This window comes from Eretmochelys imbricata, chromosome 3, assembly GCF_965152235.1.
Source record: "Eretmochelys imbricata isolate rEreImb1 chromosome 3, rEreImb1.hap1, whole genome shotgun sequence".
Classification (NCBI taxonomy): domain Eukaryota; kingdom Metazoa; phylum Chordata; order Testudines; family Cheloniidae; genus Eretmochelys; species Eretmochelys imbricata.
This window is the reverse complement of record NC_135574.1, coordinates 146,936,286-146,957,043: the sequence shown is the minus strand read 5'-3', so window position 1 is coordinate 146,957,043 and position 20,758 is coordinate 146,936,286. Positions and strand designations below refer to the sequence as shown.

Here is a 20,758-nt window from a genome sequence, read left to right as displayed (position 1 = left end):
ACCACAGGGAAAAAAAAAAAACCCCCAACCCTAGACAAAAGTATCTAAAATACCTAAAACTGCTAAGAATAGCAAATAATAGATAAAATCTAACAAGAGTATGATTCAAGCACAGCTGAGATCATATGCTAAACAGGACCACAACAAAAGATAAGAAATGAATTGTATATAACCTCAAGGTCCAAAACATTCCATGCCACATCCAAAATGAAGAAGATTACATATAAATATCTCCTCCATCCTCCCCTTAAAATAAAAGCCGAAGAAGACTTCAGCCAAAAGAAAGGAAAAGTCATTCACTAAGATTGGATGATTAATATGTAGAATTTGGTTAACTAATGGCCATCTAGCAGATCTCAGTACAGCAGTCACCACTACTCTGCCCTAATATTGCATTATTCCTAAGGACTGAACTTTGAACCTTAACCAAAGGAGGAATTTTTCTTGAATGTACTTTGGAAAGGAATGCTATGACAGTTGTGAGGGACTACCACGCTGATTTAAAAGTACATTAATGGGTTTAGTTAGAGAAAATTCCCAACTTCCAATAAAGAATACTCATGTGATTTTAGACAGTATGCCCTTGGAGGCCTACCCTAGAGAGTAGGAAACATAACATCACCTTCTGCAGAGCTTCAATATCGGTAGTGTTGTACAGAGCAAAATGAGATTCCAAGGTCATGCTCTATGGCCTTGCATGGTTGGATAAAGTGACATCCTAAGGAAGCGTCTAAAATAGGGATCTGTACAAAAACTTTCTTCTCTTGAACATGATGAAAGCATTATACTACAGAGACTTGACCTTTTTCCTTGGACACTCATACATCCACAATAAAGCTCTCCTGCCTATGGCCACTCAAGGCCGTTTCACTCGTTTAACATGGCAGTTAAACTATGGACTTTGCACCAGTCAGTAGAATATGTTCTATTTGTTCACTTCTCTTTTGGGTTCGATGAGACAATAATCACTTCATCCAAATAAATCAGTCTGATCCCCAGTGGAGGGTGGGTCTTACAGTAGCAGAGCTCTTCTGTGATGCAGACGCATCTGAAGGTCCAAAGCTAGGTGAATCAGGCTAGGTTAACCAAAAAGTCAGAAACAGTTTCACTACTGTTCTCTCACTTCTATCTTTTGTATTCCCTAGGGGATCAGTGGAATAGGTAGGACAGCACATAGCTTGGACCTTCCCTGGCTTTGCAAGATGTCATTCACGATCTCGCAACACAGGTCCTGACATACAGGGAGGCAGGGTACTTTATTTACTGTTTCCAGATCCAAAGATGATGGTCACCAGCCCTCCAAATTGACTTACAATGAAAAATATTTCTGGGTGTCAGAACCACTCTGCTAACCTAACTTCTACCATGTAAGTCTTTGAGTTCATCTCTCCTTTGGTGAGCAGTGCACATAGAAACAGGAAATTTTGCTCTACCTAGAACAGAAGACTTCTCTGGAGTAGAGCTGATAGAGTTTTCATAATAACCGGAAAGAAGAACATAATCAGACACATTGACTGTCCTGACCAGAACAGGTCTGTTATTCAAAGCTCTGAGAATTCAATGAATCATTGCATTCCGAATGGTGGATACCGTGCTCTCTCCTTCTGGTACCAATTCCTTGAACCGAATTGGGAAGATCCTTTAAAAAAGAAAAAACAACCTGATTCTCTGCATTCACTAGTTGTGGGAGTAGAGAATATACAACTGGAGCTGGATCTCTGCCAATGGATGAGATAAGGGGAGATGAGGCGGGAATGTCCAGAATTACTAGATAGGTATAATATGAACTCTGGATCATAAAAGCATGCCTGTGTATGAGATCAAAATTCCCAACATGCTCCAGTAAGAATTGAATTTTTGTTTCTGTGACACCACTTGTTTTCAGTTACGGCAATCTTCATCTTCTGTTAACATTCTTCTGAGATGAGACCTTGTATCCTCAACACAGACCTAGAATGGACTTCTCTTGAACCAGGTGTCTGTTTTGTCTTGAATCGAAGATACTTTGTTGTCTTCAACATTCACTCTGTTCAGTTTTTTCATCAGAATTCTGTCCTGGAAGTGAATTTTTTCTTCTTCTTCTTCCCTAAAGCCAATATTAGTGCTACCATGATCATGGAGAGGGATCCTGGAAGCAGATGTAATGGTAATCATCAAAGCTGGAAAACGAAAAAAGCTGCCATCCATCTGCAAAACATAAGAATTGTCTGAGGATGGCAAAATGGGAATAACTTTGAAGACAAGCCTCCATGAGGAACTTATTTAGATTTTTCAGATAACAACAAGCAGAGCAGAACCCTGAGTCTCAGGGGATAAAAACAGGATGGGAAACAGGTTTCCGCGCTCTGAAGTAGATGATGGATGATTTCATTCATGTTGTGACCTTTCATTCATGTTGTGACATGAGACTGCGAATGGGACAAAGCTGTTCCTGTAATTCTTGTACAGCTCTATTGGGTACCCCTCTGGGCAGTGTCCAGTGATTTCATTTAGTCAAAGCTACATGTAAGCTCTTTTGCTCCCACATTGAGAGAACCTGGTACCAACTGGGGGGGCCTAATTCCAGGTAAAGCTAATTTGAAGACCTGCCGATAGCTCTGATGCAACAGTGGGAAGCTACTGACCCTGTGCTTGTTCTAGCTACCTCTTGCAAACAGATATTTTCTCCTTTTGTACTCCATGGACTGCTTCAGCTTGTCATGTGAGTTGTATTCCTTTCTGTAGTGTCTGGCAGGAGTCAGGATTGTAAATTGACTCTTCTCCTTGACTCCTGAATAGCCTCTGCATTCCATAAAGTTTCCCATTGTATGACTAAGATAGCTGGGAAAAAATGGTTACCTACCTTCTCATAAATACTGTTCTTTGAGATGTGTTGCTCATGTCCATTCCAAGTAGGTGTGCACCTGCTACATGCACTGTCGTCGGAAGGTTTCTCCCCTAGTGGGACCCCTTGGGTCGGCTGTGAAGCTCCCTAGAGTCGCGCCTTCATAGCAGTGTATATAGGTCCCCACAGACCCACCGCCTCTTCAGTTCCTTCTTGCTGGATACTCCGACAGAGGGGAAGGTGGGTGGGTCTTTGAATAGACATGAGCAACACATGTTGAAGAACAACAGTTATGAGAAGGTAAGTAACCGCTTTTTCTTCAAGTGCTTGCTCATGTTGATTCCAAATAGATGACTCCCAAGCCTTACCTAGGAGGCAGGGTCAGAGTTCATGGAATCGCTGATTGAAGCACAGCTCTGCCGAATGCTGCATCGTCCCAGGCATGCTTGGTGACAGCATAACAGGAACTGGAGGTGTCGACCATGGACCATGTCACCACCCTGCAAACCTCCTGAATCGGGACCTGGGCCAGGAATGCCACTGAGGAGGTCTGCGCCCTTGTAGAATGTGCCATTAGTGCAGGGGCAGGTATCTTTGCCAAATCATAACATACCCAGATACAGGACATGATACTTGATGAAATTCTTTGAGAAGATACCAAGAAGCCCTTCATCCTGTCTGTTACTGTGATGAACAGCTGGTTCAACTTACGAAATGGCTTCGTGCATTCGATATAAAAGGTCAGTGCTTGCCGAACATCCAAAGAGTGGAGTCTTTGTTCCTGATTGTGTGGCTTAGGGGAAAAAAAAACAAAACAACTGGGAGAAAAATGTCCTAATTCACATGAAACTGACAGACGACCTTTGGGAGAAAGGCTGGGTGACACCTAAGCTGCACCTTTGTCCGTGTTAAAAACGGTGTAAGGAGGGTAAGAAGTTAGGGCCTTAAGCTCAGACACTCTCTTGTTTATGTTATTACGACCAGGAATGACAACTTCCATGACAGATAAAGTAAACAGCAAGTCGCTAGGGGCTCTAAGTGGGGAGGCCCCATTAAATCTTGAAAGAACCAGATTAGGCAGCTGATCCTGGCTTGGGATCTTAATTTGTGGGTATAATCTGTCAAGACCTTTAAAAAACTGACCGACCATTGGGTTAACGAAGACTGATCGACCAGTGACTCCTGGGTGGACTTCCAAAATGGCGGTGAGGTGAACCCTTATTGATGAGGCTGACAGGCCCTGCTTCTTTAAGTGTAGCCGATACCTCTCATCTTGGACTACTGATGACTGCATCAGAGGGGTGCAGCTCTGCGAACACCAGATCAAGAATTTCTTCCATTTGGCCAGGTAGGTGGCCCTGGTGGAAGGTTTCCTACTGCCAAGGAGCACCTCCCTAATGGGTTCGGAATACGTTAGCTCTACCTGGTTTAACCATGAAGGTTCCAAGCTGCGAAGTGGAGAGACTCAAGGTTGGGATGCTGGAGATGGCCGGGGACTTGAGTGATCAGGTCCGGAAGTAAGGGCAAGGAGATTGAGGTGTCCACCGATAGCTCCAGAAGCATGATATACCAGTGCCATCGAGGCCAGGCTGGCACTATCAGTATGACTGTAGCCCCCTCCCTGCGAATCTTGAGCAGAACCTTGTGGACAAGTGGGATAGGCAGGAATGTGTAAAACAGGTGGTTCCTCCAGGGGAGGAGCAATAAGTCCACAAGTGAGCTCGGACGGTGATTCAGGAAGGAACAGAACTGCAGGCACTTACTGTTGCTTTTTGTGGCAACTGGGGAACTCCCCACCATTGGAAAATGGTGTTCACCATGTCCAGGCGAACGGACCACTTGTGGTTGTGGAAGTATCTACTGAGATGGTCCACCAGCTTGTTCTGAGAACCCGGGAGGAAGGATGCCTCCAGATGTATTGAGTGGGCTATGTAGAAGTCCCACAATTTGACGGCTTCCTGACATAAGGGAGAGGAGCGAGCTCTGCCCTGTCTGTTTATATAAAACATTGCAGTCATATTGTCCATCACCACTGACACACCTTTCCCTTTCAAGTGGGCTTGGAAGGTCCTGGCATGCCAGGCAAACCGCTCTCAGCTCCCTGACATGGATGTGAAGTGAGAGCTGGCTTGGGACCAAAGGCCCTGTGTCCTGAGCTCTCCCAGATGTGCTCCCCACCCCATCCCTGATGCATCTGTGACCAGGGACAGCGAGGGATGCAGTTTGCCAAAGGGGACCTCCTGCGCACACCGCCTGTGGACTGATCCACCATTGGAGAAACCCAAGAACTTATGGTAGAAATGTGACCGCCTTGTCCAGGCTGTCGTGGCCAGGTCGATAAGTTGATGCCAGCCAGGCACTGGAGAGGTCTGAGCCTCAGCCTCACGTGTTGTACTACGTACGTACAAGATCCCATATGACCAAGGAGCGTCAAGCAATTCTTTGCTGTAATGGTGGGGTACTGCCTGAAGCCTTCTAGGATGTCGTGCATTGTCTGAAAACAAGACTCTGGCAAGAAGGCTCTGACTTGACCCGAGTCCAACACTGCCCCGATAAACTCTATTCTCTGGATAGGGAATAGAGTTGATTTCTGTACATTAAGCAGGAGATCCAGCCTGTTGAAAGTACCCCTTAGCATGCTGACATGTAGTTCCACTTGTACTGTGGAGCGGCCCCTGACCAAGCAGTCGTCAAGGTATGGGAATACCAGCACCTGCCTTTTTCTCAGGGAGGTGTCTATGACTGCCATGCGCTTGGTGAAAACTTGAGGGGCTGCAGACATGCTGAAGGGGAGGACTGTAAACTGGTAACGACTGCAGTTCACTACGAACCTGAGAAAGCATCTGTGGGCTGGGACTATCAATTTGTCGAAGCATGCATCCTTCAGGTCTAGGGTGGCTACCAATCCCCCGGATTCAGGGATGGGATGATGGTGGCCAACGAGACCATGCTGAACTTCAACTTCTTCATGAATCTGTTGAGGTCTCGCAGGTCGAGAATGGGTCAGAGACCCCCCTTTGGATTAGGAAATATCGGGAGTAAATGCCCCTTAGCTCCTGAGGAACCTCCTGCATGAGGAGTTGCGTGTGAGAAGGGTACCTGAAGAGGGACTGGGAAGGGGAGTGGGAGGAGTGGAATTGGAGAGAATGATCCCACTTCTATTGTGTGGAGAACCCAGCGATGTGAGGTTATCTGGACCCAAGCACGATAGAAGTAGGACAGACTGTTCAGAAAACGAGGTGAAGAATCCAGTTACTGGACTGGTGTATCGCCCCTGCGGCACACCCTTAAAAGGCGTGCTTAGAGTCAGAGGATTGCCTAGTCAAGGCTTGTGCCTGCCATTCTTGCCCCCCTTTCTGGAGAAGTCCTGTCTAGGCTGGGGACGATAAAAGAGTGGAGGGCGCTAGGACTTAAAATGTTTCTTCTGTGTGACAGGGGTGAGTCTTTTAGGCTACGGAGCTTGGAATCAGTCTGTTCCAAAAAGGGCAGGTCCTGAATTGTTTGCTGGACCTCTGTGGGAGGCTCGATACTTGGAGCCATGAGCTCCCCCTCATGGCTATGGCAGAGGACACTGTTCACATGGCTAAGTCTGCCGCATCCAGCAAAGCCTGTAAAGAGGTCCATGTCACTTCCTTGCCCTCCATCACAGCTGCAAATTCTGCTCTAGAATTTGTGGGGATTAACTCTCAAATTTCATCACAATATTCCATGAATTAAAGTTACATCTACTGAGGATCACTCGCTGGTTAGCAATCCAAAGCTGGAGCCCCCCCAGCGTAATACACTTTCATGCTGAAGAGGTCTAGCTTCCTTGAGTCTTTCGATTTCATAGTTGGGCCCTGCTACCTTGGATTTGTTTTAGGTTAATAAACCAGTCCCCAAAAAAGATGTGTGTTATTGAGTATAAACCTCTGGATTATTCCTGAAAATCTGTGATAGGGAAATCAAGGCAGAGGGCGCCACAGGGCAGGCATACCCCTTTTACAGTGGGCCAAGAGGCCCCTTACTGCCTGCCAGTTCTTCCACACCTGGGATGCTGTCCTTCTCCTCATTCCTTAGACAACAGCTGGAGGAAGAAATAGAGGCAGTGACAAGGCATGGCAGCTTAAACAGAAGATGGAAACAATAACCTGGACATTAGGGCATGGTGACTCAGCAGCAGCAATCTTTTAGGTGTGACAGGAAATCCTTATCCCTCTCTTACACCCTCCCAAGGAGCAACAGACACAACAGGCAGGAGACACAGACCATGCCTTTTGTCTCTGGGTTTTCTCTGCTCAGAGTTCTCCCTCAAACGTACAGGGGCACCATGCCTCAGAGGGGAAGCAGAGTGTAGGAGACAGTCTCCCCAAAAGGTAAACGCAGCCCTGAGACACAGCACAGAATTAGACAGCTACATTATTGAGCCAAACTGTTAATCTAAACATTGTAAATAAAGTTTGGCATTTCCCTCAGGAAAGTGCTGCAGCAGAGAGGCCTGGTTGAGCCACCAGCCGACGTGGAGGCAGAAAAAACTGGAGGGAACTTAAGGAGGGGAGAATTCCCCTGTTGCCAATGACAGGTTCTGCCCCCATGTTCCGAACAGGCTGAAATAAGCATCCTGACAGATCTGTGAACCTTACCATGAAGAAGCAATAAACTTTTCTAGCCGTTAAGATCATAAATGAAAAAGCCACGAAGAACCAGAGTACAATGTAAAGGTCAAATTTTACTCTCCTCGTTCATGTGCATAGTCCTACTATGCTGGATTCTGTTCTCAATTAAACTCCAACAGTTATGACATTTTGGGCCTTATTTTCATCTCACACAGGTGTAAATTAAAAGTAAATTCCATTGAAGTCAACATAGTGACATCAGTGTAAAAATCATAATAAGAAGAGAATCAGGTTCATTGACTTTAATGGCACTTCTCCCATACATTGAATGGATTTGGTCCATATATTATAAAAGGCCCTGTGGATCTACTTAATGAGGTTTTTAAAATAAAATAAAATAAAAAACAGAATAGAATAGAATAAATGATGCTTTTACACAACAACTCTTTGAAAAAATCTCCAAGCTAATAAATAGTCTCTCAGCTTTGCAAAGACAGTCAAAAGGAATAATATTTTGTTTTAAATTATGCATTTCCCTAAATCTAATATATTTTAAAAGAAAGATGGGTGGAAAACTTACTGTGATTGCAGTTGCTGAGGTAATCCAACAGGCGGCTTCTGCTTGAGAGTGAACGTCATCTGAGCCACTGGGCTGACTTTCTGTGGAACCTGTACCTTCTGAGAGAAAGTCTGCTGAGCAGCCTGCTGAGGAATTGGCCACGGTGGTGCCACAGGGCCCTGACCTCCGGTGGAAGAAGTATCTTGCGTGACAGTATCCTCACAGGAGTTACCTTTCGTCCCTGGTTTACACACACAAAGCTGAGGTCGCAGACACATCCCTCCATTTTGGCATGGTGGTGAACAGTTAGCTAAGAAAAAAAAAAAAAGACATTTTAGAAAGTAACGATGAAGCAAAGCATGATGGAAACAAACCCTCCCCCAAAGTACAATGGCAACATTACTGAGTTTCCCAAAGACAGAATTAAATCTCAAGGTTGAAAACAAAATTCGGCAGTGATATAAAAACTGTATATGTGGTAAAGATGTGTAACTCACATTGATTTGACACTCGCATTGATTTGATATTCAAGGGGTGTGCTTACATGAGGACGGGCAGAAGGCTGACGAACAAAGAACAGAACAGAAGATAAATTGTGGGAGCCTACTTTATTATATACCCTCCTGTTAGTAGCTTTCTGCTTCATTTCCCAGCTTTCCATCTTTTAACGTGTAAATTGGACACATTTTGCACACCCACTAAATATCAAATTGGTGCAAGTTATGCAACTTCATTATTGACACAAGGAACCAGATTCTCTTTACAAATATTCAATGCACCAAAAAAAAATGCCATAAGTACTATTAGAAATTGTTCCACTTATTTCACAGATCAGTAAAATGAGGAACAGAAAGGTTAAAAATTATTCACCTATTCCCTTCCACTAAAGCTGAGACTAAAACTCCTCTTACATACATATGCCATAGTAATAGTGTAAAAAAAATGTACTCATAAAAGTGGTCCTAGCACTAGCTAGCAACACTGCCAAGAAAATAGCTTTCCTTGATGAGAAAGCACAATAATGAATCCTTAACCACATTCAAAGCATGTGTGTCAGACTGCAGCAAAACCTCCATCAGAGCTAAGTAATGTAATACCCCCATGAACAAACATGGCACAATTTATAGAGTACTTGAGAACGAACTAGAGGATAGAGAATGTCGGTCTCCAAAACCCAGCTTCTTAGCATTATCAAAATGATTATTTAGGTCTGTCAGGATTATAACTCAAGGACTCCAAGTTCTCATCTTCATGCTCAATCTACTGGACCATATTGTTTCCCTAAAATTTTAACTGCATGCATCTATACCATCTTGGAAAACAAATAACCAAACCCTGCAAATCCTGGCCCCAGCTGTTCTATAGCCATTAACAGACGCTCAAGTATCTGCAAATCTTGCAGTATACAAACCCTCTGAGAGGTGGCTGCCTGCTGCCCACCTCCAACCTCAAAAACAAAGCTGATGTCCATCACTCCACTCCCTTCTATCCCAAACTGCACCCACTTATACATCAGGATCAGTCAGCCTAGTGAAAGAAGGACCAGTACAGGTGGCAGTAAGAATATACTGCAGTGGTTCTCAACCCCGGTACACATACCCAGGCAGTACACAGACATCTTCCAACAGGCACATTAGCTCATCTAGATATTTGCCTAGTTTTACAATAGGATACATAAAAAGCTCTAGCAAAGTCAGTACAAACTACAATTTCATACAATGACTTTTTGTATACTGCTCTATATACTATACACTGAAATGGACACATATTTATATTCCAGTCAATTTTATATTTACATGGTAAAAATGAGAAAGTAAGCAATTTTTCAGTAATAGTGTACTGTGTCACTTTTGTGCTTTTATGTCTGATTTTGTAAGCAAGTAATTTTCAATTGAGGGGACACTTTGGCGTACGCAAGACAAATCAGAATCCTGAAAGGGGTGCCATAGTCTGGAAAGACAGAGCCACTGATATACTGCATCCCTTACAGACACATAAGCCCAAAATTTGGCCTTAAAAGAAAAAACAAAACAAAACAAAAAACAAAACTTTCTATAGAGCGTAATAGTAATAATAAATATCAGTAGCAGCATTGTAAATCAATGAGATAAAGCAACAAAATGTATAGTTACATTATCCTACCTATCATGTAAGATCACCAAGTTTTTTCCTTGCTGTGATTTCCTGAACCATCAGGAAGTAGAAACTTTCCCTATCTTTTTGTGGAGGACATAGTTTTGCACAATTTCTGTCAAAGTAGTTTGCTTTTTAAACAAAACACTGTCTCTTCTAAAATAGAAAACAGTTCTTTCCCCTTTTGAAATAAGATTCATGCCATGTGTAGTAAAGTTGGAACAATTTCCATCTAAACTAAAAAGCAGGGTTTTTGGTGTTTTGTTTTGTTTTTTAAAACAATCATATTGTCTTCAAATTTCAGACAAATAATGTATACCATAATCTCTGCATTTTTCTTCCTTCCTGTCTCAACAGATCTTTCAATATGTCTAGTTACAATAGTTAGCAATGCCAGACAGCTTTTCAAAGCCAGCGTCAGCCTAACACCTGCTTAACCATAACAATTAATTTATGTGAGGAAAAAATGATTAATGAAAATTGTGCTAATCCTGATGCAGTAAACTCCCTATAACAAATCTCCAGCTATGTGAGAGTTGCAACAAAACAGTCTAGTGGTCTGCGTGGGTAATCTCTTTCATTAGCCCACTTAAACCAGAATATTTCAATCCCATTTAACCAACAAACGTCAACTGGCAAACAGAGATTTCCTTTTTTGCAGTGTTACCGGTAATATTGTATTCACAGAATTTGAAAGCGGTTTCTTTCTCTGCAATACTGGCTATTTTTGGTCAGCTCCAGCTCTTCTCTGGTGTCTTAACATGTACTTTTCTTTTTGTTTTAAGCCTGTAATTTCTACTTGAACTGTTGTGTTGCACCCAAGGATGGTGCCTTATTTTTCCAATCAACGTTGCAGTCTATTCAGCAAAGAGCCGTTCTGTTTGAATCTATCAGAAAACTCATATCGTTACATCCCATCCCCCACTTCAATGAGCGTCACCAACTACTTCTGAAAACAATTCAATTTAAATTAAATTAAAATTTATTGCACTAAACAATTCAAAACAACCTTAATGTAATTCAAATATCTATCTAAAGGTAATTTCTTACAGCCCCCATTATTGTAGAATGTAATCACAGTCAAATTACTATCTTTTTATTGAGCATAATAATTCTATATACCCCTAATATCATTAGAGATAAAGTTATTCTTTAAATATAGACTAAACATAACTGATACCAAATTATAACATTATGTTAACAATTTTAAAATTGGAACAGTTTAGGTCATAACAAACCATCAAATCTGATACCACAGAATAAATACACAAGCATATTAAATTATCCAAATTTATGTTAAAAAAATATATGCAAGGCCCTGGGCCAATACCCATTTAAGTCAAAGGAAAGACTCCTTGGAACTTCCATGAAAGTTGGATTGGTCCCTAAAATATTTAAAACAAATGTGGGGTCAAATTAAGATTGTTTGGGTGCTAGTCACTGAGAATTTTCCAGTTAATGGTGCATGTACCTGAGTGTTAAATTGGAATCAGAATATTTTATGTAACCTCAACTTGTGTTTTCCATATTGTCGTATTCTTTAATAAACATGTTCTTCAGTGGTACCTCTCTCCTCTTGAGCTTTACATAGCTGAAGAAAGTTTGGTACCAGAGGAATATAACATTAAATATTATGTTATTGTTTATTATTTGTATTACTGTAGCACACAGGAATCCCAGTCATAGACCAGGACACATTGTGCTAAGCACTATACAAAGAGAACAAAAAGATGGTCCCTTATAACAAGTTTGTTTATATTTGTTTGTTACATTTGTTTATATTTTGGTTGATTAAAGGAGAGATTTTTTTTCCTTCTCTCAGAAAGCTGGCATAAGGATTTACAGCAACAAATATATTTTATAATATAAAAACAAATCTTCTTGACTAAATATTTTAGTTGCATTTTGCCTCTGGACTCAGGTTTTATTAATTTGCCACAGTATCCCCAAAATTATTGTTTCATAATTAAGGCTAGGTTTTAGTCACAGATATTTTTAGTAAATGTCATGGACAGGTCACGGGCAGTACACAAAAATTTACAGCCCATGACCTGTCCATTGCTTATATTTTATACCTCTGACTAAATCTTGAGTGCTTGGGGGCGGGGCGCAGCCCAGCCAATGGGAGCTGCGGAGCCAGCACTCGGGGCGGAGGCAGCATATGGAGCCCCCTGGCCATGCCTCTGCCTAGGAGCCAACGGACAGGTCACCACTTCCTGGGAGCCACCTGAGGTAAGTGCCGCCCGGAGACCGCACCCTTCACCCACACCCCAACTCCCTGACCCAGCCCTGAGCCCCCTCCTACACCCAAAGTCCTGCTGCTGGGGTGGGGGCGGGCGAGAGAGGCACGGTGGACCGAGATTGCCTCAGCAGCCGCCAGTGAGGCTGGCCATGGGGCTGCCCAAGTTGCTCAGGAGGCCCCTGGGCCAGCCGCGCTGGCCGCTGCAGAAGTCATGGAGGTCTCAGAAAGTCACAGAATCCATGACTTCCCTGACAGACTCACAGCCTTATTCATAATCAATAACTATATTTCAAACTATTCCAACAGCAATAACCTGCTAGTGTGTACAGTGCAGAAGTGAATCTTATATAATCCAATTAAAAATACTACATATTTAGAAAATGCAGTCTAGAATCTTTAATAGCATTTTTGCCAATAATATTTCAATAGAACTTGCTAAGTGGAACTGAAAGAAAAAGTACCATGGGCTAACAATGGGTAGTGAAACAGCTAGAAGAGTGAGTTGAAAGGACTAAGACAGCTGTCCCAAACATCATGATGTGTGACAGGGGCGGGCAAACTTTTTGGCCTGAGGGCCATACTGGGTTTCCAAAGTTATATGGAGGGCCGGTTAGGGGAGGCTGTGTCTCCCCAAACAGCAAGGCATGGCCCAGCCCCTGCCTCCTATCCGACCCCACCCCCGGCTTCTCACCCCCGACAGCTCCCCCGGGACTCCTATCCCATCCACTACGCCCTGCTCCTGTCCCTGACCACCCCTAGGCCTCCCACCCCTGACTGCCCCCTGCAGCCCCATCCAACCCACCCCCCTTATTCCTGACTGCCCCCCCGCCAGGACTCCTGCCCTATCCAACCCCCCTGTTCCCTGCCCTCTGACCACCCCGACCCCTACCCACACCCCCGCCCCCTGACCACCACCCCCAACTCTCTATCCAACCCCTCCTGCCCCCTTACCGCGCTGCCTGGAACACCGGTGGTGCTATAGCCACACTGCCCAGAGCACTGGGTCAGGCCATGGCTCTGCAACTGCGCTGCCTGGCCACCCAGAGTGTTGTGCCGGTGCCGCGCTTCACTGAGGCTGTGAGGGAGGGGCCAGAGGCGAGCCTCCCAGCCCAGGAGCTCAGGGGCTGGGCAGGAGGGTCCCACAGGCCGGATGTGGCCCGCGGGCCGTGGTTTGCCCACCTCTGATGTATGAGAAGGCTGGGGAAGATGAGGGTAGACATGGTGAAGAACGTTTCTGAATCTGGAACACAAATCAAAACTGAATATAAAGGCCTGCATATATAATTTATGAACTCATTACAGTTTCCTAATTCTAATCCAGTATTATTTGTTAAAGAGGAGACTGTCAAAAGCACCAAAGGTATTTAGGAGCACAAGTGCCTCTGGTGCTTCTGAAAATCTTATCCTAAATATGGAAGAATGAGAACAAAAGAAACAGAGTATTTGTTTTCTCAAAGCCCTTTTTACACCCTTCTCTAAATAGGTTTCAGAGTGGTAGCCATGTTAGTCTGTATCAGCAAAAACAACGAGGAGCCTTTGTGGCTCCTTTTCTTTTTGCGACTACAGACTAACACGGCTGCTACTCTGAAATGTGGCACCTTAGAGACTAACAAATTTGTTTGGGCAAAAGCTTTCATGGGCCAAAACCCACTTCATCAGATGCATGGAGTGAAAAATACAGTAAGCAGTATATGTATGTGTCTATACACACACACAAAAAGATGGGAGTTGTCTTACCAAGTGGGGGTCAGTACTAATGAGGCCAATTCAATTAAGGTGGAAGTGGCCTATTCTCAAGAAAGGGTGAATATCAAGAGGGAAAGAATGAGGAGTACTTGTGGCACCTTAGAGACTAAAATTTATTTGAGCATAAGCTTTCGTGGGCTAAAAGCCCACTTCATCAGATGCACGTAGTGGAATATACAGTAGGGTGTGTGTGTGTGCGCGAGCGCGCGTACGCATATCGCACACAAAGAACATGAAAAAGTGAGGGGTTGCCATACCAACTATTAACGAGTCCAATCGATTAAGGTGGGTTATTATCAGCAGGAGGGGGGAAAAAAAGACTTTTGTAGTGATAATCAGGATGGCCCATTTCAAACAGTTTACAAGAAGGTGTGAGTAACAGCAGGGGGAAAATTAGCATGGGGAAATAGTTTTTAGTTAGTGTAATGACTCATCCACTCCCAGTCTTCATTCAAGCCTAATTTAATGGTATCTAGTTTGCAGATTAATTTCAGTTCTGCTGTTTCTCACTGGAGTCTGTTGGAGGGAAAATTACGTTTGTAGTGCTAATGAGACCAATGCAATCAAGGTGGACGTCGGCCATTTCCAACAGTTGATAAGAAGGTGCGAGTATTAGCAGAGAGAAAAATTACTTTTTGTAGTGACACATCCATTCCCAGTCTTTATTCAGGCCTAATTTGATGGTGTCCAGTTTATAAATTAATTCCAGTTCTGCAGTTTCTCGTTGAAGTTTTTTTTTTTTGGAAGAATTGCCACTTTTAAGTCTGTTATTGAAGGTCTCCTACTGGTTTTTGAATGTTACATTTCTTGATGTCTGATTTGTGTCCATTTATTCTTTTGTGTAGAGACTGTCTGGTTTGGCCAATGTACATGACCTTTGAATAAACAGACCTTTGACCTCAAAGAGAAATCCAGAAGAACTAACACTTGCTAAGCGTGCCACAATATTCTTCAAACTTGAGGTTTAATGACAAAGTAAGTGGAACTGCACAGCTAATGGCCAAACTGGACCATTCCAATACACAAATCATCTTCTACTTCCATCTAAAATCCCTTATGTCAACATTGCTATGAAGAAATGAAAATCTATCAGTCTCACCACTGGAAGCCTTTATCACAATTTAAGAAATGATTTTAAGTACACTGTTACCACTGGATAAATGGACTTCTGTGTATATTAATTAATGCCTGTGTCTAGACAAAAAGGAAGCAAAGAATGTGGCTTATCAGTTTCAGAAATTCTGTTTGATACAATATAAAAATGGCTACCTCATCACCTGTTTAACACTCCACACAGCATAAGATATTAAATAGAAACTACTGGATAACTGTCATACTCATTAGCTCAGCAAATCAGAGGGTAATTACTTGCACTGTATTTCACCTTCAAAAAGACACTCAATGAAGGAAATGCCAAATTTCTTCATACTGCTTTGTTTCTCTTTTAATATGGATAGACTCATGTTGCCAAATCATGACATAAGGGATCAGAGAGTTGCAAACAGAAATCACCAGATAATGCACGTGGAAAAGGGAAGCTCACACTGTTACTTCTCCATAGCTAGAGCATTATTAAACACACCTGTTGGTAGATAGGAGCTCAATGGCTAACCCAAGAGTAAGACAGAACAGTTGCCCCTCTGGAGAGATCATGTTATTTTTCTGCAATCCCTGCACAACATCCAGATGCTAGGGTGATAGACACTTTATAAAAAGCTGATAAAGTTATGCAGACACAGAAACAGACATATATCATCCATTCTGGGAAGAAGCCAGGGATAAAAAAATAAAATAAAATCAGTCATATTTTATGAACCTTGAAAATGTGTGTTCTATTGATACCTAAAATATATTAAAATCACCTATCCTAACCTCTAGGTTCTTTAACAAGTTTAAAAACACACACAAAATTAAGACAACAACCCACCCAAACAGCCCCAGCCTACATAACAAAACAATCAACCAGGACATCTGAAAATATAAACAAAACTCCTACCATACTCAAAAAGAAAATGAAATGGTAATTCAGATGACAAATTCCTAATTTTGCCAAAAATACTGAAAGAATTAGGATCCTCATCCCAAATTCTGCTCCAGCTACACAAACATAAATCCTGAGTAACTCTACTGAAGTGAATGGAGTTATTCTAGATTTACACTAATACAACTAAGTAGAATTTGAACTCTGTTTTTAAATCAGAGTAACTTCTTTCACCTAAGAAAGTAATTTTTGAAATTCTTTAAATCTTTGATTTCTAATCATACAGGCCAGATTCTGATCTCATTTACAGCAGGATAAATCCAAAGAGTTTCTCCAATTTGTATATAAAACATATGAAGCATTGTGGAACAAACGGCATTACTCTATCATTGCCTCCTATAAAACAAGAAGAGGCAGCAGCATGTCTAATATACGTTATGGGGAGAAATTTTAGTCAAACTGTTTATGTGATCAGTAACAGCAGATTAAAAAAATGTTGCATTGTGTCGACACAGCAACTCCCAGCTGCCCTTTTATTGAAGATACTGAACAACAACATAGACTGCTATCAGATCATAGCATGACAAAATGGGCATTTGTAATACATCATAAAACTGTCTATTGTCTCCTTTTACCCACTATTAAGAAAAAAAGTAGTGACTTCTTTATTTTTATAAATACCCAAAGCAGGCATCTGCAACATGCCACAAATATGACCTAATTGTTACAATTTAACTTCAACTAGATGCGCAGTGATTATTGTGTTTAAACACCAGTTTTCCACAAAGTTGAGTTTCTAAAATGTGGAATGTTAAAGTACAGATCTGATAGCAAAACTATGGGACCAACATTCCTCCTCTTGAAGTCAATGCGAGTTTTGCTATTGATTTCAATAAGAGCAAAATTGGGCACTAGGGCCAAAATTCAGCAGTGATGTACATAATAATGTAATGTGGGTATAAATTAGTTAGAAAATGGCAAGATAAGTAGCAAAGTAGTAAACTTTACACTGATTTCGTATTTGTGGAGGGTGAAATTCACCCTTCTGCAGAGGGCCAGCCTGAGGCCCTTAGGCTGAAGTGAGATAAAAGTGGTGGAAAGGCCTTGTGCTGGTCTTCTGCCCAGAGATTCATTTTACCATCAGAGTACAGGGAGTGGTATAGGGGTAAACTGAAGTGCAGAGCTGATTTATCTTACATCTCTTGGCTGCTTTTCCTGCTACATTCTCTTGTGCCATTAGCATGTAAATTGTGCTCATTTTGTACCTAATGAATGCCAGTTCAATCCAAGTTTCTGTTTTCTAAGCTTAATGCTAATAGTTTTGTTGTAAAGCACTTGATTTTTCAATTTTCTCTTTATGTTTACATGCCTGTGCCACCATGTTGTCTGATAACTCTTACACTTCGTGAATCCTATGATGATATGAACTGTTTCTGCTCACTCTATTATTTGGTTTTATTTAAACTTGTTTAATCTGAAAAATAAAGTTTTACCTATTGGTTAAAATATGACAACACATCAAATCTCAGGCACCTGGATTATGTTTTAAAATCCCTAAGGAGAAGTAAAATGACTTCCCTTCATCCAGTTTTCTTTTTTCAAGGAAGGTGCAAAACAACTTACTTTTCCAGTAGCCCCCAACTCACTTTTCTACCTCCCCAGGACTTTCCTCTCAGTAGATACATTTTCTGTTAAAGTAGGCAGACAGCACTTTTTTGGCCTTGATGTGCCCAGTGTCCCACATTGCCTACTGGTGCAGTGCAGTAAAGGAGGTACATGTGCAGTCTTAACAAAGAATCTCTCTCGATCTATGCATTTTAATGTGTAGTACCTAAATGCCCAATACATAACATTAGAAAAGAGCAATTCTGGATCAAATTATTCTCCCGGCCCCATTTTTAGGCCCAATGGATACCCAGGATGCAGAAGTTTCATGATAGGGATAATGCTGTACTGATCTCTAGTTTCATTACTGGGAGAAGGACTGTAAAATAGAAATGAGTCTTGCATCAGTTTCTGGTATAATCTTGCACAGCTGATTGCCAACAAACTTATTCCTAACTTACTGGAAAGATAAAGAATGCCATGTATCTAAGCACAGTAACTGACAACACAACATTCTGCAGTTTTGTTTTGTTTTGTTTTTTGGGAAGGGGGAGAAGAAACGGTCATTCTGATTGAAGTCAACATTATGATACAAGCAAGTTGTTTTAATTCAAGCAATTATCATTACTGCTATTTTTCTAAAATATACTGCAAATCCGCACAGACACACCCCTGGAACCCTGACCTGAGGTATTCTAACCTGGAAATCCTGGACGCCCCATCATCTCAGGCATTGGCACCCTGACAGCAGGATTGTCTGGCTATGCAGACTCCCTCCTCAGGCCCTACGCTACCAGCACTCCCAGCTATCTTTGAGACACCACTGACTTCCTGAGGAAACTATAATCCATCGGTGATCTTCCCGATAACACCATCCTGGCCACTATGGATGTAGAAGCCCTCTACACCAACATTCCACACAAAGATGGACTACAAGCCGTCAGGAACAGTATCCCCAATAATGTCACGGCAAACCTGGCGGCTGAACTTTGTGACTTTGTCCTCACCCATAACTATTTCACATTTGGGGACAATGTATACCTTTAGATCAGCGGCACTGCTATGGGTACCCGCATGGCCCCACAGTATGCCAACATTTTTATGGCTGACTTAGAACAACGCTTCCTCAGCTCTCGTCCCCTAATGCCCCTACTCTACTTGCGCTACATTGATGACATCTTCATCATCTGGACTCATGGCAAAGAAGCCCTTGAGGAATTCCACCATGATTTCAACAATTTCCATCCCACCACCAACCTCAGCCTGGACCAGTCCACACAAGAGATCCACTTCCTGGACACTACGGTGCTAATAAGCGATGGTCACATAAACACCACCCTATACCAGAAACCTACTGACCGCTATGCCTACCTACTTGCCTCCAGCTTTCATCCAGACCACACCACACGATCCACTGTCTACAGCCAAGCTCTACGATACAACCGCATTTGCTCCAACCCCTCAGACAGAGACAAACACCTACAAGATCTCTAACAAGCATTCTTACAATACCCACCAGCTGAAGTGAAGAAACAGATTGACAGAGCCAGAAGAGTACCAAGAACTTACTTACTACAGGACAGATCCAACAAAGAAAATCACCGCTAGCCATCACCTTCAGTCCCCAACGCATCATCAAGGATCTACAACCTATCCTGAAGGCCGACCCATCACTCTCACAGATCTTGGGAGACAGGCCAGTCCTTGCTTACAGACAGCCCCCCAACCTGAAGCAAATACTCACCAGCATCCACACACCACACAATAGAACCACTAACCCAGGAACCTATCCTTGCAACAAAGCCCGTTGCCAACTGTGTCCACATATCTATTCAGGAGACACCATCACAGGGCCTAATCACATCAGCCACACTATCAGAGGCTCGTTCACCTGCACATCAACCAATGTGATATATGCCATCATGTACCAGCAATGCCCCTCCGCCAGGTACGTTGGCCAAACTGGACAGTCTCTATGTAAAAGAATAAATGGACACAAATCAGATGTCAAGAATTATAACATTCAAAAACCAGTCAGAGAACACTTCAATCTCTTTGGTCACTCGATTACAGACCTAAAACTGGCAATTCTTCAACAAAAAAACTTCGAAAACAGACTCCAACAAGAGACTGCTGAATTGGAATTAATTTGCAAATTGGATACAATTAACTTAGTCTTGAATAAAGACTGGGAGTGGATGGGCCATTACACAAAGTAAAACTATTTCCCCACGTTTATTCCCCCCCTCCACACACACACACACACACACACAGTTCCTCAGATGTTCAACTGCTGGAAATGGCCCACCTTGATTATCACTACACAAGGTTCCCCCCGCTCTCCTGCTGGTAATAGCTCACCTTACCTGATCACTCTCCTTACAGTGTGTATGATAACACCCATTGTTTCATGTTCTCTGTGTATATAAATCTCCCCACTGTATTTTCCACTGAATGCATCCGATGAAGTGAGCTGTAGCTCACAAAAGCTTATGCTCAAATACATTTGTTAGTCTCTAAGGTGCCACAAGTACTCCTTTTCTTTTTGCGGATACAGACTAACACGGCTGCTACTCTGAAACCTGCAATAGGGGTGTCTCATTAGTTGCAAACTATAAAGATCAATACCACTACAGTCAGAATGGATTAATTTAAATAAAATTAATTTAAATCACTGATTTGAATCATAGGACTGGAAAGAACCTCGAGAGGTCATCTAGTCCAATCCGCTGCACTCATGGCAGGACTAAGTATTATCTAGTCCAGGGATGGTCAGCCTGAGAAGGAGACAGAATTTACCAATGTGCATTGCCAAAGAGCCACAGTAACACATCAGCAGCCCCCACATCAGCTCCCCCACTCCGGCCCCAGGAGAGCCAATCAGTACCTAATCCTCCATCCCTGCGCCTCCCGCCTGCCACGATCAGCTGTTCTGTGCTGTGCAGGAGGCTGCGGGGGGGGAGGAGAGAAGGAGCAAGGGTGCAGCAGACTCAGGGGAAGGGGCAGGGCCTTGGGGAGGAAGGAGTGGAGTGGGGTGGGGCTTGGGGCAGAGCCAGGGTTTGAGCCGTGACCA

At 42.8% G+C, this 20,758-nt stretch overlaps 1 protein-coding gene across 1 annotated transcript in view; it reads right to left on the bottom strand.

The window, feature by feature from the left end:
- The window catches only part of LTBP1 (latent transforming growth factor beta binding protein 1), a 375,845-nt gene that overhangs the window by 331,703 nt on the left and 23,384 nt on the right, over window positions 1-20,758 (bottom strand). The window contains exon 3 of the mRNA XM_077812182.1: window positions 8,000-8,288. Coding sequence (XP_077668308.1) covers window positions 8,000-8,288 — 289 coding nt within the window. The remainder of the gene's footprint in view (window positions 1-7,999; window positions 8,289-20,758) is intronic.